A 15,753-nucleotide genomic window follows, 5' to 3' on the forward strand; every position below is an offset into this window, starting at 1 on the left:
CAAATTTATAGTTTTGTCTCCATTTTCAGAAAACCCTGTTTTATGTGAAGTATAGCACTCTTGGTAGTTTTTAAGGAGCAAACTCCTCTGGAGTTGCCTATGTAGGCAACAACTCTTATGTAGATTGCACACAAGGGATCTGAAGTTGAAAGGCTCCTTTAAGATGACAAATGGGTTGAAAGTGTTATTGTCTTTGATTGCATGCCTTACATCATCTGTATGTAGGAATAAGAGAGCTATACTTTATCTTTAGCCATTTTATAAATATTTAAGTCCTTAGAGTTGCCTAAAGATATTAAAGCATATTTTACAGTAGTTGGAATATAAATATTATATATAGCACAAGATACCAAAGTAGTTTAATGAATTCATAATTTTCTGTTCACTTTTATTGGAATGTGTTTTATGTTCCAAAACTTTCATTTAAAGAATAGGAGACCATTCAGCCCCCTGACAAGATGTGAGCTGATAGTGAGCATTATCAAGGTTCCCTTAAATGGTGATATGAGGCTGCAATTAGCAAGACGAACGGGCACATGAGTATTAGAATGTACTGCACCCATCTCTGTGTTTTAAATTTAAAAAAAAACTATTCTTAAGCAACCATATGTAAGTCTTTAAGAAACTGTAAGGTGTTTTGCATCTCCCTCTGTGTATTTTCTAAAAGTTCTTAATTGCATAAGAAGATGTGTATCTAGATCCAATTATACTGAGGAAAAATTTTTAAATTTGAAGTTAATTTTCAAAAATAACCAACCATAAAAATCTAATGACATTAAATGTGTAAAAGGTCTGTGTTTTGTGGCTTTGAATACATTGTATGCTGTTGTTATAATTCTAAATCTTTCAAATTCCCATCAAATAAAAAAAAATCTTTTTAATATTTCACAGTTTAACTATTTCCCAGTAGGAGTCCATGCTGGGTAATGCCTGCTAATTACCCACAACAAAAGTAGACACACAATGCTGGTAAATTACCTGACCCTTTGCATTTTAATGAGACAACAAGGATTTCATGAAGTGATGTTGTTTCAGTGGTTAATGGTGTCAGCAATGTTGTAATTGTAGGCTGAGGCACATTAGCTGCACAACCACATGTAGGAAGGGTTTCTCTCAACAGGCCCTTTGGAGAATAGAATAGGGTATTATCATTAAGCCTATGTCATTTGCATGCTGCTAATCACTTACTTTATTATCTTGTGTATCCATTGTCTTTCTTTAATTGCTCTTTAAATGAAAATTAAAAATAGTTCCAGTGCCCACGATACTTGTGATAGCATCTTGATTATGAAGATAACTTCAAGAAAATGGAACATATAGATAATATATTGCAGAAATACAAGATAGTTTGAAAGTAATGTACCACAGCAGGCAGCCTCATGAGCGTAATTCTGGTGTCTTTCTTTGCTTCACTACGTATTGTTTGCTTAATAAATGGTTATTTATATTCATAAAGGTGATGGGGTTTTTCTAGAGATCAATGTCACTGGTTTTGCTTTACTGTGGAAGAAGATACAAAGCATCAGTACCTAGCAGACTTTACCAGTCTAATAGCAATACAGGAGAAAGCTAGATTTTTGTTCTTTCCAGTTAAATCCTAGTCTGTAATCTCCAGAGCAGAAAAGCAGAATCTATCACCTGCTAGTGATTTGCAGAACTTTGACAGCTTTAGATAAAATTTATAAAATTCTTGGCATTCTGTTTTCAGGACAGACCTCTTGATTTAAGTTTGACATGATTAAATATGAGATAGCCCAGACTTTGCCTAATAAGCATTTTCTAAAAGATTGTTAGCTTCTGGTTATCAAGAACCTGCTAGCTCTTTCAGCATCTGCAGGATGGGATATTCAGGCTGACTTGAGGCACGGCCTTTGTTGGAGAATCAATATTGTGGTGCTCCTAATAATACATTATTTCTGCACCTTTTCAACATCTGAACAAACCAGAGCTGGAAAAGTAAATTATTAATTTTGTACATAGTATGGTAGGAATTTTTCTTGAAGGAAGTTCTGAACTAGTTCTTGTAATTTATTTCTATTCAACACACCCAAATAAATTTATGGCTAATGTTAATTTTAGTAGTGTCTTGTTTAGAGACGAGATTAAGATCTTACAAAATGTCTGTAATGTCATAGCAATATGTGATCTTTTGCAAACTTTCCTTAGAACTTTGAAGCAGATCCTGTGGAAGTATAATGGAGATTCCACCTTTCATGTTGATTTGAAGTTTGGTTGCTTACTTAAATTTTCTATTCAACTTTAATTGTCAAATACTCTAAATAATAATTTAGGAGCAGGATTACTGGTTATTAGTGAGAGGGAAGGTATCCCTACAATGTTTACAGCATTTATATTTTCTGTAAGTTTGACAGTTTTTTCTTAAATGCACAGACAGCCTTGTAGTATGATTGGATGCCCATGTAGAGTTTCCTATTTCAAAGTTCCTGCCAGTCTGCCTGTTCTGTGACTTAGTAATGCATCTCCAAGTGAGGGCAAAGACAGGCAGACATTTTTGAAATGGCTCCTCTAAAAAAAAAAAAAAAGAACAAGAGACTGAAATCAGGCAGTGTAGTGTGGGGCCTGAGAAGATGTTTCCTATTTGTTTAATTGATTAATAACCCTAAAGTTACATTCTTAAGCCATTAGCCACAAGTATGAGCTTGCTCAAAAATAGTTTATGCTGTACAGAAAAGCAAATTCTGAACAGGTGCTTGGCCACTCTGTTTAACATATTTAGTGGTTTGTTTTAGAAACTGTGTATATCTGTTGTAAATCCTCAATAATTTGCAAATTGTTACTATTCTAACTTCTAATTAAATATCTGGTTCTTTAGTGACAATGTAAACTCATCTGTCTGGACATATCTTCCATTTTCAGTGGAAGATGTAGACTGAATTATACAGACAGAGTACTTAAAATTTTGACCGTGTCTAGATTTTTTTTCATGGCAACTTGCTCACCATGTCACACGTAAATCGACCTTTATAACTGATCTGCACATCTATATTTTAGATTGGCCCAAAATCACCACTTAAACTACCTCACTAGTGACAAAAGTCCACATTGCACCTTGAATATTTATTCACAGAATCCAATCAAATAATAATAAATAGACTAAAGACTCTCAGAAATATTCAAAATGCCTAATTGAAAGGAATGCTATTTTCACTAATATTGGTACTAATGAAATTAAAACAAGGAAGAAAACATTTTATTTTTTATCAACCCATTTAGCTCTTTAATAAGCAATAATAGATAGGAAAGTTAATGTATTAAGTGTTTGTAGAGATTAAAGTAGTATTTAGATTCATGGATGATAATAAGTAGTCAGTGCTGAAAACCAAAAAAACCACAATAAACCAAACCAAAACAAATAAAACTCCACAAAAAAACCAAAAAAAACTGCTGGAACTTTTCAGCATGTCTGTACTGTGACTGGATACTGTAATATACATTTTATGATTGCCATTTAATTTTCACTACTTAAAGAATACCACATTACATTTTACTGTTATCACTGTCTTTACCAGCTTGTTTGCTAGTGTAATGGGTTTTGGATTCCATATAAATAAAATAAATAAGGAGCTGGTGTAGAGACACTTCTGCAGATACTTCTTTAAATATAAAAAGACTGAGCTGTCACAGGTAAGGAAAACTCTAATAGATTTTAGAAAAAACTCTGATAAAATAATGAGTCATTCTGTCGTGATAAGGAATTCATTTTCTTTTTAAGATTAATGTTTGTAAGAGGAGAAAGACAGTGAGCCAAAACAGTGCAGACTTAGCAATGGAATTTTCTCTTAAGAGCAGACTTTGCCTCACTGGTTTTCTGAATACCTTTCTTTTTTTCTTGATATATTTGAGCAAATAACCTCTTTATTTACACTGCTGACTGTATGCTTTGGATATGGCCATCAGAGGCATAAGTTGCTCTCTGAATGCTTGATTCTGACTGAAGGAGGGGTTTCCACACTTCACAGATGGGTTGAACCCAGTGGCATCCCTGCTGATCTTCAGGCAGTTTTGCTGACACAACCTTAGGTGTTATCAGTAGCTAATATATTGCTACTGGTACAGCATTCAAGAATACTCAATTAGAGAGCTGCTTCAGATTCCTCCTGATTCCACAACTGTGCAGTTTGTATTTGGGTTTTTTAAATGGTGAAAAAAAAGGAGTAGAAAGAAAAGGTTGGGTGATTTCTTGTGCTTTCCAAGGGAAAGTTGGTTGGGTTAGTGTTATATAGACTGGTATAGGTAAAATCAACCTGATACTCATTTTCACACATTATATCTAAAAAGATGTCTTTAACAGACATGCTACTCTGAAATGGTATGCTACAAAAGGCAGAATTTGAATGACAAAGAGCATGACTGGGGTTTTTTTCCCCCTATTTATGATCAATTTGGAGTACTTTAAAATGTTTTGGCTTGCAGAAAACCTTTGTAGTGGCATGCTGAAAGCTTGAGTGCCAGAATTAAATTCCATGTTAAAACCTCTTTTAAAGAAAATTTATCCACACATGAACACAGGATCCATGTTCCTTCATTATGAGCATTTAATAAAGCCCTGACATTTTTAAAATACTTTTTTTTTAATCACCTGCCTACTGGCACTTGACTTATTGCATAAGACAACTTGTCCACTAAAAGCTTCTCTAGGATTTGGTGAAATCTGGCAGGACAGGACATGTGCACAGTGTGATCTCTAGCAGGCTTTGAGAAGTTGCATTTTACAATATAGAGTAATATAGAAGAGGAGCTTTTGTGTACTTGCAAATAGGTTAGACTGCAGGAAATATGCAGGAGGGCCTATGAAGCATACCTGCCAGATAAATCAGAGGTGGTCTTGATCTGAATCCAACCTGTCTCAAAGCTCAGCTCTGGGAATTCAGTTCAGATTTCTTTGATAAAACGGGGCTATAGCCTTCACAGTTCAATCTTTGATCCCCAAGACAGCCTTGAATGTGGGATTTTAGTTTTGACACAGCCTGTAGAGAAATTAATGACATTTTACCATAGGTTTCCAGCTCAGTTCCAGCTTGAGTAATTTGCAAGTCTGCTGGCACTATTTAGCCCACACAGACCATGAAGTCGACCGTAAGTAAGTCCAAGTTGATGGAAAATCAATATTGCTAGAACAGAGTGACAGATGTTTATTATCATAAAATGTCTGTTTAAGCATTTTGTATGTATCCATTTCCTCACTGCAAACACCTGAATTTTTTGCAGAAGTTACAAAGTAATTGTACTTAAAGATTTGGACTTGTCTGCTAAAGAAATTTTCAGAATACATATTCCAAAAAATGACTGCTGTCGTTATTACTGTTGCTGCTCAGGGGAGCTATTCAGATGCCTCATTTATTGGAGCTTAATAGATTAAAAGTCCAAATTGAGTCTCATGATATAAACCTAATCAAATTCTAATCTGCATAATTTTCCCATAAGCAGCAATGGGAAATTTGTTTAATTTATGTTTCAGTAGTTGCCAATCAGATGTTGGACAACATTGTTACTTTTATTTTTCAAATATTTAAATTGATTACTTGCTATGATATCTATCTTTGCCTTTCCTTTTACACTAAGGAAAAATTTACTTTTTTGATATAATGACATAATGTAGAGTCTCATCCAACGTGTCAATATATCATTTTTAGTGGTGAATTTTCCATTTTGTTTCTAGTTATTGAATACCTGTCTCTCTAAACTAAGTAATGTAGTTTAATTTATTTGATAATTTTTATTCAGCATATTTATTTTTGCCTGAGGTCTAAATATGCAGGGTTGATTAATGATTAAACTGAAAGGAGTTTGGCATTGTTGTATACTAAATCATTTTAGCTGCAAACCTGTGCTACAGTTAGATGCCACCAACTTTGTGCCCTAGAAGCACCTAGTGTAGAAAACTATTAAATAGTAAATTAAGAGTAGGAACAATTAAAAAATAAAGTTTGTAAAAAAATAGCTAAAAAAGGTAAATTTAATTTTTTACTGCATAGAGAAATACAGTTTTCATTTAGGCAGACTTGAGGGAAGTACCATGGCTAGTAACTACGTATTATCTTACTTAAAGTGAGAAAAATAGGAAGAAGTGCACATTAAGGGCTCTGCAAAGCATTAGTAAAGGGCTCTTTGCTCTGCAAAGCATTAGTAAAGAAAGCCGATTTGTTTTGGGTTGTGTAAGCTTGTGGTGAACCTTGGGAGTTAGGGTTTGGGTGATTACCACATAAGATTTTGTGAAGAGAAAAAAATTCCTACAAAGCCAACAACAAAAAAATCTAGGCAGTTTCAGGTGGACTTCATTTTTTGGGTTGTGTATGATAGTGAAACTCAAAATGGCACTTAAACTGGGAAAAGATTTATTTAAGTACCTGTTAACAGACCCCTCTAAGTTATACATGATTCTGCCCTAGGCTTAAAATATTACACTTCTAATATATTATGCTGTTCACAATTGAAATGGAATCAATGTGGTGTGATTCAATGCTAGACTTCAAGATGATGAAACTCCAATCCTTCTCTTGATCTTTGTTTTTACAGCTTAATCCTACCTTGTTAGAGCAGCCCAAGAACCAGCAGGCCTATAAATCATTTACACTTTCAGCACATGGGGCCACTAAGTCATCCAGGAATGGATCTCACACTTTGGGGAGCAGAAACTAGCATTGAGCCCACTGCCCTTCCAGTGCTTCCTGCCCAGTGCTTCCATTAGAACTTTGATTTGGATATTTTTACTGTAGGATTCTGTAATTCAAAAGAAAGTGAGTGAAGGGACATTGGAGAAGAGCACTTCCTTGGCGGAAAGCGGCAGCTGGTTCTGTGTGACATTGTCTCTCAGAGTTCAAAACTCCTGTGCTGTTCCAATCCCAAAGCATTGGAGGGTTGCTAAAGTTGAGAAAGATATCCTTCTTCAGCCTCCACTTTCTTTCTTATATTTAGCTTGGCCGTGTTTGGGCCTGGAGCATCTCTGAAGATGCTCTTTCTCCCTGAGAGAGCTGGGAGCTTATGTAGTCACATCTGGCTTCCCACATTCCTCTCCTTTTCCAGACCTTTAGTGATAATCTCCAAGAGATTATTAGATATTCAGCACAAATTGCAGTAAAAGTCAGAACTGAAGCCAGAACTTAGGATTCCCAGGTTCTCAGGCCAAACTGCAACTCTCTGTCTCAGACCCCATGGGACACTGAAGCTAGAATTGTTTCTAAATTGAATGGCTGTAACAGATTCCCATGAATGTCAGCAGCTCTTTAGCTGCATGACTGCTGCTGAACTTTCCAGGTATACCCAAGGGCTGTACTTCGGAGAATAACAGGAATAGTCTATCATTCAATTGAATTCACAGGAATATTAATGACATTGTCAGCAAACAGTAGCAAAGGGATACAACTGTGAGGTCCTTTCTGAGAATTATTTCTTTTTGGCTGGCTCTGCTTAATGAAAATACTTGTCCCATATTTCTGCACGATAACCTGTCGAGGGCATGTTTGGCAGTTCACCACTTATGTGTTATTCATATATGCTCAAAATATTATTGTTTCACGTTCTTTACGTGAACCAGAGGTAGCTGGATGGACATATGCATTTTAAATTATATTTGAGGACTTTAATGCATATATCACCCAGCAAATGCCATGACATCTTTCCCTAAAATAGCATTATTTAAAGGGTGCTATCAATTTACAAGGTGCTTTAATAACAAGGCCACAACTTTTAGGTCTGTCAAGTGGATTTTCATTTTGGGATAGTGCCTTCTGCCTGCACAGAGTTCCAGTTTAGTAAAATGCATATCTTTGAAAAGGAAGGGAGGAAAAGAATAAATAGGCAGAGAAAAAGGGGAAGAGAATCATAAAGGATCCATTATGATCCTTAATAACAGAAGATATCTTATAAATGTAGCATAAAAATCCATTTTTGTGAATATGCCCATCTGGGTCTTGGTGGAGTCAGTGGAACAGAAGCAGTGCACATCCACAAGACAAATTTCCCTCTGCATTAAAATCCCAGTGAACCTTTATTGGTCCCCTCAGCAAACTCTAAGGATATATTTACTGCTATGAAGAGCAAACTTTCCTGCATTTTGTGGGACATTACTCAGTTAAGTAACCTGCAAAGAAACAAAAATTAGTGGTTTATGGCCAGCACAATCAGCAGATCATTTTGCCAGCTGCTCACACATAAGCAGAGCAAAATTGGTAGTGCTTTCAGTGGAAAAATGGCATGTTTAGCCATGGCAGCATTCTTTCATTTTGAACTTCATTGCAGTGCCACTGTGTGTCTCAGAATACCTGTGTGCTACTGCTGAGATACAGTTAGTGCCTCCCTGGGAGGACCAAGGGTCAGCCTGGCTCAAGAGCTCACGAGCCCAGTGCTGCTCGTCTCTTTGTTGGTGGTATTTTGTAAGGGACAGTGAGGTTTTATAGCCACCTGGCCATGCTGAGCTCAGAGCAGGGGAGCACTTGCATCTCCTGGTAAAAAGAGCTTGCCTCCTCTTACCAAGGAAATTTCCCCTGTGTTCTCTTTCCACAAAGGTGAGAACCTCTTTAAGACTTAGATTTGGCTTCTAATGTAATTGATTGGTTTTTACCTGGTTCTGTGAGCATTGGTATCTTGGAGGGAGCTGGGAAATGCTCTTTGCTCAAAATCAAGACATTGAACCATCAGCTTTCTGCAGAGAACTGCAGGAGGCTCAAAATCCTTCAGAGCAGGTAGCCAAGGAGGGACATGGGAGTCCCTGCCCGTCAGGAGAGAAGCAGTGACTGCTGACTGCCAGGCTTTACTGATGTGGAGCATGTCAGGAGCCCAAAACCTGTGTTTCTCTTAGAGGTGTGATATTCTTAATCCACTGCTTGGCAGTATGCCAAACACTGCTTGTTTCAGGGATGGATAGGGGTGGTCTGCCTCCTATTGGAGCTTCCTCAGTTTGGTAAGGGAGACCTCATTGCTCTCTCCAGCTACGTGGAAGGAGGTTGTAGTGAGCTGGGAGCTGGTTTCTTCTCCCTGGTAACAAGTGAAAGAACAAAAGAAAATGGCCTCAAGATGTGCCAAGGGAGGTTTAGATTGGATATGAGTGGAAATTTCTTCACTATAAGGGTTGTCAAGCATTGGAACAACATTCCTTGGCTGCCTAGGGAAGTGTTGGAGTCACCATCCCTGGAGGTATTTAGGAGACATTTAGATGTGACACTTAGTGGATGGTTTAGTGGTGGACTTGGTAGTGCTGGGTTAGTTGTTGGACTTAACAACTTTAAAGGACATTTCAAACCTAAATGATTGTATAACTCCATGTTGTAATGATTATCACTATAGCCAATGATGGTGGGTTGACTGTGACTGACAACTAAGTTCCACAGTGAGAAAAAAGCTCATGGCCTGAGGTAAAGCCAGTTTAATAAGTGAGGAAAACAAAAACAAGCCACAAAAAAAAAAAAAAAGAAAAATCCAAGTGATACAAAGTGAACCACTCGCTCAGTACAGCAGTTTATTACCAGATGCAGTGACTGTTGGAACTGATATGATTTTGCTTTACCTCCTAATTGTTGGCAAAGAGTCTCCCCACTGTCACTGCATTTCCTTCCACAGGCACTGTGCTCAGACTTCCACAGGCATGTGAGTTTTACTGTAGAGGTTGCTCCCATTAAGCACTTGTAGCCAGAGCTCCCCCAGTTGTTTGTAGAACAAGGAGATACTGTGTTTGTAAGATCACAACTATCAGCCCTGTTTTACGAATTTTCTGAGCATTAATGGAACAAGGTTTGGGGACTGAAGGAGAAAATGGAATATGAAAAGTAAAATGAAAAGAGGCTGTGAGGAAAGCATGTCATTTCTAAATGAATGCTCTATGCAGAGGAATTGAATCTTTTCACAGCTGAAAATGGATCTTAAATCTGATGCCTTAGCTTGTTTCAGCTTCTGTAATAAAATAGAGTTTTCCTAATACCCTGTGACCTGAATTTCTCCCTGCTTTATGGGTGCTATTCCTTGACGTACAAACCTGTATTTTCTCAAGTCAGCATTTGATGATGGATGTCAAAATACAGGTCATGTATTATGCATATAGCATTACCGATTTAAGGTGTTTACTTGTCAAGTTGAAGAAATTCAAAAATGTCACATTCACTGAATCTGCACAGCTGTCACTTGTAGTTTTTCATGCCTTTAAATGAAAGTTCTGATAAAGCAGGTTAGTTTCCTGCACTTTTTTTTTAATTTGTTTTCTCTTCTGGAGGAAAAAAATAGACAGCCTGTGTATGGAAATTAGTTTGTGACTTGGGAGCAGGAATTGTCTTGAAGGTGTTTGATAGCCTGTGACTCCAAACATAAGCACACAAAATCCCCAAATATTTCCTTTTCCTGAATATACTCCACGATTTTTATATTTCTTAAAAGTAAATTTCTAGAAGTGTCTGAATTAAGTACGAGCAAGGAAATTAAATTATCAGATACTTCTCACGTCTTTCAAGACAGTAGGATGAAAAATATTAAGGCATGAGTCTATTTTTCATTCAAGGAGAAAACACAATCCCTTTAACATGCTTCCTGCATTTCAGACTGGATGCACTGTGTGTGCAGTGTGCAATTACAGAGCTTCTGACAGTCTGTGTCTAACAAAAATGCCACATTTACTTCAATCTTCTGACACCATCCCAGGAAGACAAATATTCTAAGGGTTAGAGAGGTGGCTACAAATGGCCTTCGATGGAGAGTGTGCGTGTCTCTGTGTATGTGCACGTTGCAGTGAAGGGGAGGCAAGAAGAACTTGCACATTTAGCTGAGTTACACTAGCTTACTTCAATTTGCTTTTAACTGGCAGGGAAGTACTGCTGTGCTCCTACCACCTGACGGGCCTGATTCACTAGAAGGTGGTTTAGGAAGTGCATCCTGAGATATGGGGAGAAAGGCTTCAGGAAAAAAGGGAGAAGCAGAGCTTCCAGGGATACTCTGAGCACTACAATCCCTGGAGGGCATTAGAACAATGTTAGCTTTGTTTACTTTTATATAAGTGAGCACAAAAAGTCATCATGTTGCCATTTTGACTTGTAATTCAGCAGAGGACCCAACTGGGCCTGCCACCTTAATTGCTCAAGGAATCTGCAGCTACCTGAGCTTTTTCTAATGTGAAAAAGGCTGTATCTTGCATCTCCTAAAAGAATGCATTCCGTAATAGAATACAAGACACTGGACCCTGCTGCAGAAGGAGGTGTCACACTGATACCCTCCTGTCCTCAGATAGCATTTCCTCCCCTTGCAGTCCCACTTCAATTTTTCTGCTGTTGTGACAGTGTCAGTGTTACCTGTAACTTACAAGGTGGTGACTGAAAGACCTCTGTCAGACTCAGTTGGTGAACCTGAGGAATCTCAGGCTCTGCCATGAAGAGGTAAACATCAAAGAGCCAAAACAGCTCTCAGTCATAGTGCCAGACACAAGGAAACATCTGCAAACTGATACTGGCTGGGACCACAACTCACTGTCACCAAGCTGGTTTTCGTGAGTTCAGCACCACAGATGGTGTTGTATGGCTGACTGTAAACATTTCTGATTGCCTCTAAGAAATCTGCTTTATAAAGATTTTCTATCCACTGGTATTACTGTATAGAATTGCTCTGCTGACTTAGGTTTCTCTATGACAATGTTTTTGTCCTGCAAGCCCATTGAAGATAACATATCCACTTCTTTTCTCCAGAGGAATTTCTTCGCAGACTTTTCACTCTCTTTTTAAGCTATCCTGTCTGTACAATCACCATGTTGCATCTAGTTTTCTTGTGATAGTCAGAATGAAATTCATACCAGTATCTTCTGCAGAGCTAGGAAAGTTTCTTCCCAGTGATTCTAGTTTTATTACCTGTTTATTCTCAATGCGATACAGACAAAACATAGAGATAGAGGGATGGAAGGAGAAAATTAAATCCCATTAAATCAAGAAGCCCAGATCTAGTAGGCCCTTGTAGTTTAGGGGCAGTTTAAGAGTGATGCAATTATCACTGGAGGACAACTGTAAGTCCTTTAGACAATATAAAACCAGTATGATATGCTAACAACTACAATTTAGTTTAGAGATTTCCTGGTTCGTAAATTGGTCCCCAAATTGAAGGTAAGGTATCATATCATCTTCCTCTGAATTCAGTACCAGGTGAATGTATCAATGAATTTAATGGAGTGAAACAATTTCCACACTGTAAGAAGATAGTGAATGTAAGTCAAAAATTAATTTGGCTGTGATTAGTTGAGAATAAGTGTATGAAGAATTCAGAACTAGTGACAAAGGACCAAAAGTCTGTCACCTGGATGTCAGGTGTGAAGTCAAAGAACTTGGGAATAATATGGCAAAAAAAAAAAAAAAAGTCTTTTTTTTTTCTTTTAATTGTGGTTTAAAGTAAGCTTGGCTCAATTTTATTCCTAGCAGACAAATATTTGTCTAAAAAAAGCTGCCTTGATATCGGTCTATATGAAACCATTAAGTCACTTTCTATCTTTACCATCACTTCTTCAATGACATTAAATGAGCATTCCCATGTTTTCTATAGCTTTACTGGACAAGGGGGATGGAATGCACTAGTCTCAGTGGTGAATTTCCAGTCCTGCTATTGCATGGGCTTTTCTGTAACTGTCCCTTATTCAGTACCTACAATCAAACTCCAAAAGGTTCTGCTTGGGTATTTTTTGTTTGAAGGGAAAAAAAAAAAAAGATAAAAACACTCAATGTCAAGAGCTCCATTTCAAACAGTAGACAATCTGGCTGAAAACAGTCTTTTTTAAAGGTGAATGTTGCTGGTCTCCAGATATTTTTTTTTTCTGTGAGTGCCTTCCAACATGTTTCTTCTCCCACTTTTTTTTCCTTGAAATTGTCACTCTTTCCAGTTCTTTTCAAGCAATCCTCTCACATACCATTTGAAAACCTTTGTCTCTTTCCTTTCATCTTATCTTTTTGTCTTGTAGGCTGGACCCTTCCAGCCCAGTATTCCTGCAATTGTAATCCTCATAGAAATGCATATTATAAATGGTACACATGAAAATTACAGAAACCCTACCTTGTGTGGGTGGTAGTGCTCTTGGAAAACAGATAATTTTAAATCTTGATTTCTGCTCAAACCTAAAACTGGCTAACAGAAGCAGCTTGTTCCTCGTAGTTGTATTACCATTTGCAGACAGTACTCTTTAAAATCTTAATTACTGTTTAAGGAAAGGTGTTTGCTTTGGGTTTTTTTGGGGGGTTTTTTGAGTTTTTTTTGTGTGTAGTTTGTCCTCCGTAAACTTTCTCTGTTTTTTTTTTTCTTTTTAGGCTTTACACCTCCTGGGATGGATAGGACATCTCCAGACAATAGTCCAGTCCATGGCCTTTTACGTCAACCCTCCATTACAACAGGAGCCAACATCCCTATTATAACAGAGCTAGGTAAGAAAAGCTAAAATTTGTCCTTCTGTGTACATTCCCATGTCTTTTTCCCACTTTCCTTGTTATGTAGATACAGAAAAATTACCCATACTAGATCTTACACTGTTACATTTTCTCTTTTGGTAAGTGTTTTAAATCACTCTCTCTAAAGAAAGTTTAGTAACAGTTGATTCGCTTTATTTGAATAACTGAAATATATTTCCCTCCTTTGGGTTTTCTTCATTTTCTTAAATAAATATTCTATCAGACAGGACGCTTTTTGCATAGTGTAACAAACAAGCAGGGGTCTTTGGGCTAAGGTTAGAAAAGGAAAAAGGCCAGAGTAAGTATAAGCAGATATTTCCTGTGCATTTAATCAATTGTAAGAGGCCATTTGTTTATTTCTTCATGGTCCAAAACGGTTTAATCATGTGTAACCAAACTCTGTATAATAGTATGAGATATTTCACTCCTGAGAATATGATGATGGTAGGTAACTAGACTCTGATTTCCACTCTAGCTGTGGGTATTTATGTTGTCAAGCGGTGTGATGTGAAGTGCAGAAGCTGTTCTGTTTCTTTCATGGCAAATACAAACTTGATTTGTGGTCCTTTGTCCTTCTGTTTTCTTTTTCAGTTTTATTTTTTAGAGCCTTACCTGTCTTTTTCCCTTACTTTATTCTCTTTCTGTACTTTCTTTTCCCCCTAAATACTTTACTTACTAGCTAAGCCTGGCAAACTTCTGCCTTTGGTTTCAATCAGTCAGGAAAAAAACAGTGGAACCCACATTCTAATGATAACTGAACTGGGTAAGAAGTGCCTTTTTCCTTCACATCACTGTGTTATTTTCTGTTGTTGTTCTTACTGTCATCAGCTTTTCCTTTATTTATCTGGCTGTATCAGAGGGGCTACCCTCATAGCACTGCTTTGAATGTGTTTTATTTGTGGTTCTGGTTGAAATTGACTGTCTTGTTCTGGTCTTTTTAATGATTTTTTTTCACGCAGTATCAGTAAACCTTTGATCACACTCGTCTGACCTGCCGGCTGTTTTCATAGCACCTCCTCACCAATTCATTTTTTTTGGCCTAAGTCCCCACCTCCCTGGCCTTCACTCTCCTACACCAATTTTTCTCTCCTTTTCTCTCCTCTTTCTCTTTCTTTTTGTGACTTCAGCCTGTTGTCAATTTGGTGGACATGCCTGAGCAGCTTTTCACAGGAAGTCCAAGAAGAAGTAAAAGATACCAGAAAAAAACCCAAGCATCATACTTTCCCTCAAGCTATTTTTTGTTTATTTTGTAGAGTAAGGCTTTTTCTCAGAAGCTCAGGTTTTGAAGCTGTAGAGGAGCAGCCAAGCTCCTGCGTGGTTCCCTCTCAACTCAGAGTGCTCTCACCAGTCTTTGGAGCAGCGTTTGATGAGCTTTTCCCTATGGCACAGCACCACTTGTTTGCACCCAGCTCTCCTGGGCCACAAATCCCAGTGTGCTAACTTGCATCAGGAAGATAAAGATACTGAGGATAAACCCACGCCTGCAGAATTCTTGATAGATTTTAGTAGCTCAGGAACTGACCCCATGCATGGCTAGCACGGTGTCTAAGTCAGGTGTTAGTCTGCCAGATGGAAGTGGAAAAAGAGTGCTACTGTCAATAGTGCCTACTCTCAACTAGCAAATTAAACCGAGGTACAAGCTGTTCAAAAAGTACATTTTGATACAGCAGGCTTTCAAATACTATATTGCTTAAGAATCTGGAGATTAAATTGATAGGTATTGTAGTGGTGTTTTCTTGGATGAAAAGTCTTCTGATTCCCAGGGCAGAACATTTCTCTTATTACAGTACTAAGGTGTTATGTTTTAACAATTACATCAGGGAGTGCAAAAGCAAGAAGTTTAAATTCTCTCCTCATGTCATTTAGACAGCTATCATGAGGCTTTATCTGCAGTAATTCATGTTTTGTAAGTAAAACATAACAAGCACAGTAGTATAGAGGGTTTGGAAAAAGAGTGGATGTACAAGAAAACTATATGGGAATGATTGAAACTGTATGAGAAGGAAGATCAGAATAGTAGGCAGAATAATTTCTGGCTTTAGAAGTCCAGAGCTGAAATCTGATCAAGTTAACAGCAGTTCTCATGTTATTTTCAAAGTTTGCTGGGTTGGCTCAGGAGATGTGTTCACATGGGGAATAGGAATATCATCGGTGTGTGCAGTTTCAAATGCTCAAAAAGTTTTTCATTTCCCTTTCTTGCATGGGAACTGAAATTAATTTGTCATTTAGTAAGTTGAAGGGTATTTCAATGGCATAGCTAAGCAGTCTGTGCTTTCATGCCTGAGGGAGACTAATATGGAAATGAAATATTTCATGAAATATGATCCACTTGATACACTGA

The 15,753-nt window shown here is 37.5% G+C and overlaps 1 protein-coding gene across 50 annotated transcripts in view; it reads left to right on the forward strand.

The window, feature by feature from the left end:
• The window catches only part of KCNMA1 (potassium calcium-activated channel subfamily M alpha 1), a 424,339-nt gene that overhangs the window by 382,505 nt on the left and 26,081 nt on the right, over window positions 1-15,753 (forward strand). For 31 of the 50 annotated variants that reach the window (XM_038141598.1, XM_038141592.1, XM_038141617.1 and 28 more), the window contains one exon: window positions 13,275-13,388. In XM_038141598.1, the coding sequence (XP_037997526.1) occupies window positions 13,275-13,388 (114 nt within the window). Of the gene's footprint in view, window positions 1-13,274; window positions 13,389-14,091; window positions 14,176-15,753 lie in introns of all 50 variants that reach the window. The other 19 variants (XM_038141591.1, XM_038141590.1, XM_038141595.1 and 16 more) reach the window with 1 other exon arrangement.

The sequence above is a fragment of the Motacilla alba genome, chromosome 6, assembly GCF_015832195.1.
Source record: "Motacilla alba alba isolate MOTALB_02 chromosome 6, Motacilla_alba_V1.0_pri, whole genome shotgun sequence".
In the NCBI taxonomy this organism is placed as follows: domain Eukaryota; kingdom Metazoa; phylum Chordata; class Aves; order Passeriformes; family Motacillidae; genus Motacilla; species Motacilla alba.